General features: G+C 40.4%; 1 protein-coding gene and 1 pseudogene across 1 annotated transcript; one reads left to right on the top strand and one right to left on the bottom strand.

The window, feature by feature from the left end:
- Positions 1–283: 283 nt before the first annotated feature.
- Positions 284–1,969, bottom strand: LOC110316354 (annotated as a pseudogene).
- A 2,105-nt stretch (positions 1,970–4,074) lies between these two features.
- Positions 4,075–7,152, top strand: LOC110316350 (regenerating islet-derived protein 3-alpha). The gene is made up of 6 exons (XM_021190574.1): positions 4,075–4,132; positions 4,445–4,525; positions 5,266–5,384; positions 5,579–5,716; positions 6,488–6,614; positions 6,854–7,152. The coding sequence occupies exons 2-6, from the start codon at positions 4,450–4,452 to the stop codon at positions 6,919–6,921; spliced, it is 528 nt and encodes a 175-aa protein (XP_021046233.1). The 5' UTR covers positions 4,075–4,132; positions 4,445–4,449; the 3' UTR covers positions 6,922–7,152.
- The last annotated feature ends 3,026 nt before the right edge of the window (positions 7,153–10,178 follow it).

Raw genomic sequence — 10,178 nt, forward strand, 5'->3', positions numbered from 1 at the left:
CCTTAGCACTGCCCAGAGGTTCCTTTGGTAACTACTCTGTATGACTTCATGCCGTATTGTAAAAATGGAGCACAATATCACAAAGTATTGACTACATTTTATTATTGTTCTCTGAATCCTTAGGCCACAGTCCCCAGAGAATACACTTATGTAAGAACAGCAGAAATGAGATGAGGAATTAGGTGTGGGAGTGAGAGAAGGGCTTTCTGGGTGAACCATCATTCTTGCTCCTTTGTCTATGTAATCTTCAAAATACTTTCAGGCAGTTGAAATCAGAACTAACCTAACCCTTGAATTTGCAGATATAGGGAAATATTGTGTCACAATAATAATCTCTCCACTTCTGATAACCTGCAGAGAGACAAGAGGTAAAGGGAATGGGTCTGGTAAATTTGTGATTGTAAAGAAAGAACAACTCAATCCTCTGCTCTGGACTTAGACTTCTGAATGATCTTCATGTTGCATCTTTAAGGAAAGAAGACACCGAAGGAACCATAAGAAATGACGGATCACTCTTCTACACTGTATTTGCCAGCTAAGGGCTATATACCTTGGTGGTCAACTTGGATATGAGAAATGGGTTTAGTTAGAGAAGGCTTTTTTCTCTTTTACCTGAGGCCTGAGACAAAGCTGCACAGTAGCCGTGGTGTGCAGACGCAGAGGGTGGACTCTCCCAGTTATAGAAGGTCAGAGGGTCAGAGCTGCTCTACTTCCATCCATTGCCATTGGGCAAGCTCCCCTGAAAGTGGGAAGTAATGTGCAGCAAAGGTTCATTAACACTGCATGAAAACTTCACTGAAATACTTGATCTCCTGCCTAGTCTCCTTAAACTTGTGATGATCATACACAGTTGCTTTGGGGTAGATTAATATTTGGGAATCCCTCAATCCTATTTACAAACTCCATAAATTATAGGATGAAATTAGGGTCTGTGGTTTCAGAATCAGTAAATAGCAATAGGAGCCATAGGCTTGTGCTTCTTGGGGACAGCTGATGCATGAAGAAGACAGTTCTTTCTGGGATTGTTCACCTGGTTTAGAGGGGGATATAGACAGTGATGGAGTGAATGTGAAAGTGGAGTAGAGAGGAGGTCCACATAAAAATGATTTCAAAGCCTTGTTTGAAATTATGACTGTAATACTGAGTGCTCACTCTTAGTACTGTCATAGTTGTTGATTTTGACTATGTGTATGTGTGTGTATGGGGGGCATATATGTGCTGGGCTATACATAAGTATGTGGACATGATGTCAGAAGTCATTTATTGGTCTGTATTTATATTGGGCTTTTAAAAAAAGGGGTTTCTCAGTGGCTTTGCCCAGTTTATGGACTTTGCTAGATTGTTCATTCAGTGATCCCCGTAGAAATTCCTCTCCTGTTCTCCTCAAAATTTGGATTATGACCACCTATCACCTTGTCAAGTTTAATTTACATGGGTTCTAGGCATTCAACATGGCTTCTCATACTTGCTTAACAAGCACTTCACTGGCTCAGATATTGTATACCCAACATTAGCTTCTTAATTTAACAAGACATTTCAATGTGGAGAAGCATGCCTTTTTAATTTTACCCTCTCTTTATACTCATTTATTTTCCCTTCTCTGGGATAACAGATGGACGGCTTTATCTTCTGCCCTCTGTCTCCTTCCTTAGAGTTCATTACTGACATATAAGCTTTCTTTTTTCAACCTTCCAAGATAATTAGAGTTTGCTGACAACTTGGGGGAAACTCTCATTCTATAACAGTAAAACACTGTGGTATATCTCCCCTCTTCCAATGATCCAGAGGAAGGAAGGATGTGGAAGATTTTTCTGTGTGGATACTCCCCATACCTAACACATGAGACTCTCTAGATTCCTTCTTTCTCCTTGGTTCTCAATATTTATGGTAAATCCAGTGCTAGACACATAACAACTTTACCTTGTACACAAGAAAGGGACGTCAGGCAAGACAGCAGCATCCAGGACATCATAGTATCTGTGAGGTAAAAGGAGTAAGCCCCTGAAGAGAGTGTGGTTAGAAGTAACATAAAAGGAGACCACAATCACTTTCATTGCTATTTATATAGCTCTGCAAGGAAAAATCTAATTTGGGTCTGATCCCCCTGTTTTCTCTGGTTCCGGAGAAAAATGGAAGGGACATGTTCTTCCTTCAGTTCCTAGTTCTTCTGAGTTTTAGAGATTTGCCTTGTGAGGCCAGAGAAAGTTCTCTATCTGCTACTGCAGTGTGGGAGGCAAACCCCTGTCAGCCTTGCATTGCCATTTAGCTCCACTTACCTGTATAGACAGAGATCTGCAGTGGTTTGACAGCACAGAGGTGACTTCATTTTTAAACCGAGATCTGAGGTACGGCCACACTAGTGAATAAGCACCAGCTCCTGCTGCTCTCTGTGGTGGTTAGTGCTTGGCACAGGTTACAGGAGTTTTCCCATAAGAAAACAAGACTACTCCGGGCAGAGAGTGAGAACTGCCACACATGCTCCTTTCCTGTTAATCTAGCTCTGACCTCAGGTGCTGATTAGGTTTGAAAATGGCTACCCTCTACCAGGTGTCAAATTCTGGGAAACTTAAGTAATCACAGGCAATCTCCTGCTACTGAGTATGCTGTTTTATAAAAATAATTACAATTTATAAAACTTACAGTCTTTATCTTTAAAAGAAATGTCTCTGTGTAAAACCAAGAATGCATCTTTAGTTGTATTGAAGAACTTACTTCTGTAGATACATGAGCATTATCTCATAAGATTTTAGGTACATCAAAAGTGCTGAATTTTCTGTGTCAAAATTTGATTTTTTGAGTGGTGGAGAACAAGTGTACTATACAAAGTAGAATTACCTGTTCAATGGCTACTTCATAATTTGATAGCAGTACATAATGTGTAAAGCAACCAATGAGACAACATTTTAGCCAGGATTTTAAGGAACTGAAGAGAGATGCTTCTAAACTAACTCCATGTATTAAGACAGAGAGAGAGAGAGAGAGAGAGAGAGAGAGAGAGAGAGAGAGAGGCCTGAGGCTCAGAACAAAGTCACACAGGAGCAGAGGTCTGCAGCAATAGAGGAGTTACTCCTCCATTGGAGCTTCTCCAGTTCCATGGTCCACTGCCTATGGTCACATTTTCATAGGGATATCAAGAGTCTTCTTTCAGAAATGGTTCTAGCTATTTTCTTTTTAAAAATGTGTTCTCTTAAATATGCCCATGCATGTGTCTATGTGTATGTGAATATGTATATGATTGTGAGAGAACATGCATGTTCTTGTAGGTGCTCAAGAAGATTAAAACATGGAATCATACCTTCTGGAGCTGGTTATAAATGGTTATAAACTGAGTGATTTGTATGCAGGGTACCAAAGCAGTCCACTGGAAGGATACTATGTGCTATTTCCTGTTAACCTATGTCTCCAGCCTCCTAAGTTCTATATGTTAAATGGTATTAGTTGTTTTCACTGTGCTTACATTTGTACCCATAGAGGCAAAGAAAGATGGCTAATAAATGTAGTTCTTTAATGATAAATGGGTCAGTATCACCATGTATCAATATTTGCAATATGTGTCATATTTGCATTTGCATTTGCATTTGGCAGAATACTTTATTTTTCTAAATGCCCTTGTACTTGGTGATTCGATGGAATGAATAATTGAAGTAAAGACTTGCCCGTAAGTACATCCTTTCACAGTCTGTGTGAAATTTGAAACTCAGTGGTCACAATGTCTAGGACTAAATGTTGCTCAGTTGCGTTGTAAGTCACAATTTTCATGCATTTAAAAAAATTGAGAAGACAAACTTCAGTGATTCATCTATAGGAAACATGGTCAGATATTCCAAAGTAATAATAAATGTAAAGGAGAAAATATTTTAAATGTTGCCATTATACTATCAACATTGCAGAATTCCAGACATCACCAGCACCTGAGGACAGAACATGTTTGCTAACAGGAAATAGCCCCATGTGTGTCAGTTTCTGTCTTTGTCAGGAAGTGTCCTGCAAGTTTTGCTGGGAACTTTTCTGAATGTATGCCAAGCTCTAGCCATTACCCAGACTTACATAAGCATTCACTTATTCATTTTGATACCCCTCCTTCAAATCCTATCATAAAGCAGTCGGACCATCTCAGATCTCTGCAAGAGAGGTAAGTGGGAGTTGAATGATGGTGAGAGCCTTGCAAGGGGAACATCTCTCTTACTATAGAGAGAAGATGCAGGAGGATCTCTGTCTTAACAGTAATTAGGGCTCTTAGTATTAGCAAAGTCTTCCCTGGTCATTTTCTGGGCAAGGGCAAACGTTGGATTCTTCATTTCATTCCAGGCCATAGCAAAGCAGTAATGGAGCTGAGACTACTGGAGCCCTTTAGTTCTAGGCAAAAGTGAAGGGAGGGATAGCCATCTTTGCTTATTCTCTCTACTATACTCTCTCTAGTGCCCTGTTTGTTGCTCTCTCAAAGACAAGATGTTGCCTCACCTGGTCCTCAACAGTATTTCCTGGATGCTGCTCTCCTGCCTGTTGTTTGCATTTCAGGTACAAGGTAAGTCTTCTCTGCTCTAGTTCATAATTGTCCATGAGTGTTAAGAGATGAGAAGCAAAGGAGTGTTCTTAGAAGTCTTGTGTGGTAATTGTGAGGGATATACAAACAGGAAAGTCACCTACACTTCATCCATCCTCTTGGCTTCTTTCATGTTGCTGGTGGGAAAAAAAAGTCTCAGGGCATTCCATCAGTCCCTGAGTGAGAGGGTTTCCGTTTGCCAGGAGACTCTCAATTATGATAGTATGCATGTTGGAGAAGGGAAGAAGTACGTGGGGGTCACTCATGAAGCATACAAGTCGACTGTGCAGAGAATGGTGTATCACAGACAGAGAAATGTGTAGAAAGTGTAAAATGAAAGGAGAAGCTCTTCCACACTTAAAATAATTTTGTTTTTTTGTTTAAATGTGGCACCTAGCGAGGTATAATGGCACATACCTTGAAAACCAGCATTCAGGAAGGAGTTGCAGGAGGATACCTCTGAGTTCATGGCCAACTTCATCTGCATAGTAAATTCCAGGACATCCAGGCCTGCAGAGAGGCTTTGTCACAAAGAAAGCAAAAGTAAACAATCAAGGGACAGGATCACAAGAAGGAAAGCTTAGTGAGGCTGTCGCTATCTTAATTGTAGACACCCACTCTACAAAAATGTCCTTTGTAAACATTCCCTTGAGTTTTCCTCCCCATCCAATGCCCACTCTCTGTCTCATGCCATCCCTCTCTTTCACTCTCTCCATCCCCAGGTGAAGACTCCCAGAAGGAAGTGCCCTCTCCACATACCAGCTGCCCCGTGGGCTCCAAGGCTTATCACTCCCACTGCTATACCTTAGTTATGACACCCAAATCCTGGTTTCAAGCAGATGTGAGTGATGAAGGGTGGGGTTGAAGATACCAGCACAAAGTGCAAGTAGGTGACAGGAGCGTAGGCCTTGTGTTTCCATGGTTCCATGGAGGGCTGGCAAGTAGGGTCAGAATATTGGTTCTTTCTTTCATGTAATCATTTTACTCATGGACATCTGGAGTATCAGTCTTTCTCTCCTTCTGTCCCTCATGTAGCTGGCCTGCCAGAAGAGACTCTCAGGATACCTCGTGTCTATTCTTAGTGGAGGTGAGGCTTCTTTTGTGTCCTCCATGGTGAATGGCAGAGTGGACAACTACCAAGACATCTGGATTGGGCTCCATGATCCAACAATGGTGAGATTCTATATTTCTCTGTTTGATTTCTAGGAGCTAATGTCTCCCAAACACCATTTTCAGTGCCTTCTGTCTGTGTATAACGTAAGGTGGATCTACCACTCAAGTTGGGTGATATTAGGGTAAGGACCATCCTCAACACTGGGTGAAAGGCTGAATTCTATAGAGGTTCCTCATGTTCAGCTTAATTTGTTTTCCTATTGTCAGTTTTTACATTTTTCTTTTATTTAAGAAAGTCAAAGAGTGACTTCTTTGTTTTGTCTTCAAGGAACCTTCACAAAAAGTTCTGAGACCATTGTAAATTAAGATTTACATTTATTCATTAAAACTAGATATATTTATTTCATTTCTATGCTTTCTCTAAATGTATGTGTGTGCACCATGTTCTTGCCTGATGCTTGAAGCAGTCAGAAATGAGCTTCAGATCATAGATGGTTATGATCCTCTATATGGGGGTTGGAAGCCAATTTTTAGGAGCAGGCTATATTCTTACCTGCTGAGCCATCTCTCTGCCTTCTACTTTTGTTGTTTATTGAGACAATACTGTGACATCAAGAGGCTATTCTGCAATGTATCAATACTCATTGTGTAGCAAGGACCTTGTTACTCTAGTTCTTGTGATTATTGGCAAGGAGGAGCCTGAAGGAGATAGACATCAGGCCAGAATTTTCAAGTGAAAAGGTGCCTGAACAGCGTGGTGGAATGGACTAAATTCCCTGAATCTCTCTCTCTCTCCCTCCCCCTGGCTCTCTTCATACCTCTACTGTGCAGGGTCAACAACCCAATGGAGGTGGATGGGAGTGGAGTAACTCCGATGTGCTGAATTATCTTAACTGGGATGGGGATCCTTCCTCTACTGTCAACCGTGGTCACTGTGGGAGTCTGACAGCAAGCTCAGGTAAGAAATGGAGGAAGAGCTGTCTTTGCCCAAGGTATTCACTTCTCTCCTCTACCACAGTCTGACATCATGAATATCTCCTGAAATAGGGAAAGCAGTATGGATTTGTGTCCTTCTAACTTTCATGTCTTCACCTAGGGAATGGGTGCAGCTGAATGAAAGGCTCTGAGTATATATAGATTCCAAGGTACCCCACCATGATAGCCACAAGAGCCAAGGTGTCTCCTCTCTCTCTCCAGGATTTCTGAAGTGGGGAGACCATCACTGTGATGGGAAATTACCATTTGTCTGCAAGTTCAAGCAGTAGAGAAGCAGCATCCAGTATTGATCATGAAGCTCACCATGACAAGGGATGAAATACAAGAATTCACCTGGCAAGGCTGTGCTTGCTTTACAGTTGTGCATCAGACTTATTCTGGTTTTCCATCTTCTTTCATCCATCTCCTTTCCCATATTCCAGGCTTTTCAATATAGTTTCTGCTTTGCAATCTTGCAGATAAATAATAAATAGAACCTTTTGGTTTTATGTTTGTGTTTTATTCTCATGGTAAGACTTGGCTGAGGGTTGTAGAGTGGTTGGGAAAGGAATTTACTACAGCCCGGCATATCCCACCCAGTGTGCTATGGTGGACTCTTGAGTGATCTCTTATAGATAGATGACGATACTATCCTTTCATATCCTCTTTGCTTGGAAAAGGGGAGGGGCAAAATTAGTCTCCACATCTACTCAGGGCAGTAACAGTAGGGTAAACCAGTTAAATCCAGTGTTGAGATTCCTTTAGTTGGTATCCATGGAGTGAGCCCTCAGTCCCACTCCTTATGTCATTTCAGCTCTTTTGTCCTAGGTTCCGGGAAGCTGCTACATTCTTTGACTCTAAGCCTTCATAATCATCAAGGATGTGATCAGGAAGTTAAGATGTGCTTACAATCAGCTAAACCTCATCCATTTAATTCAGACTCCTTCAAGCCTTACAGGCTCAATCACTATGCCCACCTACCCCATATTCAGGCTAGTCTCCGTAGTTTTAGACTCCAAGCCATAGATATAGACCTAGCCACCTGGCAAGGACTCACAGATACAGACTTTAGGAATGGTGATAGCCTTGATAGTCTTTTCTGTCATCAGCCTTTTCCCATTTTCCACTTAACACTGAGTCAGACCCATTAAAACTGACCTTAGTATTTGATAGTCCCCTATGGCTCTGCGTCTAGGCTATCTTTCATGGCTATTGGAAACAGTCTAGTTCAGTAATGCTCACTCATCCGAACGCCCACAAAGTTGTGGCTGAAATTAATTCCCATAGACCTAGATTTCCAATGTATTCAGTAGTTCGGCTCTTTATTAGTATGTAGTTGAAAGCTGTGATATTACAAAATGTAGAATAATATTAAATTACGGAAACCCATTATCATGAACTGATTGAACAAAAATTACACACACACACATATATTCATATATATTTCACATATCTACACTCACTTGATACCCACATGCAGAAATATGAACACATAACATATAAAAATTATCTCAAAGACCACAGAGAAGGCTCGATGCTTAAATCTCCTGGCTGTCAAGCTTGAGGAATGAAGTTCAATTTAGGATCGAAATGAGAGCACAGAACCACAAATCTACATACATGCAGCACACATATACCTCTTTCAGCACACATATGTACACAAAATAAACAAAAGTAATAAACCTAAATAAAAATTAACTCAAAGTAGATTGAAATCTTGATTGTATTACCAAGGTGAGGAAGAAATAAATGGTGAGAATTTAATGATTTATTAGTCTGAGCAATAATGTTTGATCTAAGTCGAAAAGGACTGGCAATGAAGCCAAACAAGAGAAAAGTGATTGTGCCAAAACTAAAAAGTGTCTGCTTGAAAACCTACATACAAGTAACACAATAAAGAGTGAACAGGTGTGTGTGTGTGTGTGTGTGTGTGTGTGTGTGTGTGTGTGTGTGTGCATATATACAAGCAATAACAATTAGTGAAAAAAAGGCCTAGAATATGGAGGAGAATGGGAGGGATATATTTGAGGGTTTGGAAGGAGAATTGCTGTACCTTTTTTATGAATTCAAAAAAATTAAAATAGGTGAAAAATATGTGTGTGTAACAGTGCAGCAGTTAATAGAATGGAAAGAAGATCTAGAGGACAGGAGAAAACAGAGGTTGTATGTGAGGCCAATGGCTCATACACAAAATGTACAAGGAGCACAAGCAATTTAATTATGTAAAAAGAATTAGCCAAATTAAAAGCGGGCAAAACCAACTGAATAGAGAACACTCAAAAGGATTTATAAATGCCCACAGCTGTATTTGAAAGACAAGACTTAACATCACCAATTGTCATGCATATGCATACTAAAAGCGACACATGCCCTCTGCATGCACCTGTTACCCTGGCTGTTCACAGCAGATCAAAGACAAGTGCTGGGGAGGATGGAGAGAAAAAGGGAATCTTTGTATATACTTAATAGGAAGGTAATTTTACAGCCATTATGCAAAGTATGGGGCTTCCTCAAAGAGCTAAAAATAGATCTGTCATGTGATGCTGAAGACTCTTGAATAAACACATGAAGGAAACAACATCAGTATGAAATGGAACTACTTTAGCCTAGTCATTTCTTTCAGCATTGCTCATATTTGAAAAGATATAGACAACCAGGTTTTTAGAAATGGATTCATTTTATTTTAATTATGTGTGTGTGTGGGTAGGAGAGAATGATATACATATAAGAATCATGCTCCTGTAAAAGCCAGAAAAAGGTGTTAGGGACTCTTCAGCTGGAGTTTCAGACATGTGAGCCAGTGGACACAGTGCTGGGAGCAGAACTCAAGTCTTCTGCAACAGAATCTCTCAGTCTTGAGTTTTCCTTATATGGTATGTTCACAGTACAGTACCTTCAGAGGCAAGAAAATTCTGTCATCTTTTAGTACAACAGTGAACCTGAATGGCATTATATTAAGTGAAATAATCTAGGTTATAGAACTTCAAATATTACATGTGAGACAGTCTACAGAGAGGGAACTTAAAATTTCAACAAGAAAAATTCGAGGATCAACTATCCTATAACTCAAGCAAGTAAGGTTTTCTTTTTCTTTGGAGCAGCTCAAATGTCATTTTTCTGAATATTGAGTTGCCTGAGCTCTTCCTCATCTGTTGTGGATTGCCCTGGTTCTGTATGTATTTCAATGCTGATTCTGCTTCCTCAAGAAGGGCTGCTGGATGGTACTTCCTTACATCTCAGCTCCAGTAAAACGGAATGCCAGGGTCAGGAAGCAGAAGTGAGTGAGTTGGGGATCAGGACTGTGGGAGGGTATGGGGGCTTTGGGAGTAGCATTTGAAATGTAAATGAAGAAAATATCTAATAATAAAATAGAATAATAACGATAAACAAGGGCTGCTGTGAGGAGGAGTACATCAAATACTCAGGCGATTCCATGAGAAACTTCTCCCCATTTTAACTAGTCAATAAAGATGACAGAATCTAATTGCTGGGTGAAAGACAAGGTGGGATTTCTCAGTACTAGAAGTAAGAGAAGGAGAGAGAGAGA

The sequence above is a fragment of the Mus pahari genome, chromosome 2 (assembly GCF_900095145.1).
Source record: "Mus pahari chromosome 2, PAHARI_EIJ_v1.1, whole genome shotgun sequence".
Classification (NCBI taxonomy): Eukaryota; Metazoa; Chordata; class Mammalia; order Rodentia; family Muridae; genus Mus; species Mus pahari.

What these genes read in the sequence shown, in the direction of transcription:
- LOC110316350 (XM_021190574.1), top strand. Translation starts at nt 4,450, where the DNA reads ATGTTGCCTCACCTGGTCCTCAACAGTATTTCCTGGATGCTGCTCTCC. An exon ending in GGCTCCATGATCCAACAATG is followed by an intron (nt 5,717 to 6,487) that starts GTGAGATTCTAT and finishes TCTACTGTGCAG; the next exon opens with GGTCAACAACCCAATGGAGG. An exon ending in GAGTCTGACAGCAAGCTCAG is followed by an intron (nt 6,615 to 6,853) that starts GTAAGAAATGGA and finishes CTCTCTCTCCAG; the next exon opens with GATTTCTGAAGTGGGGAGAC.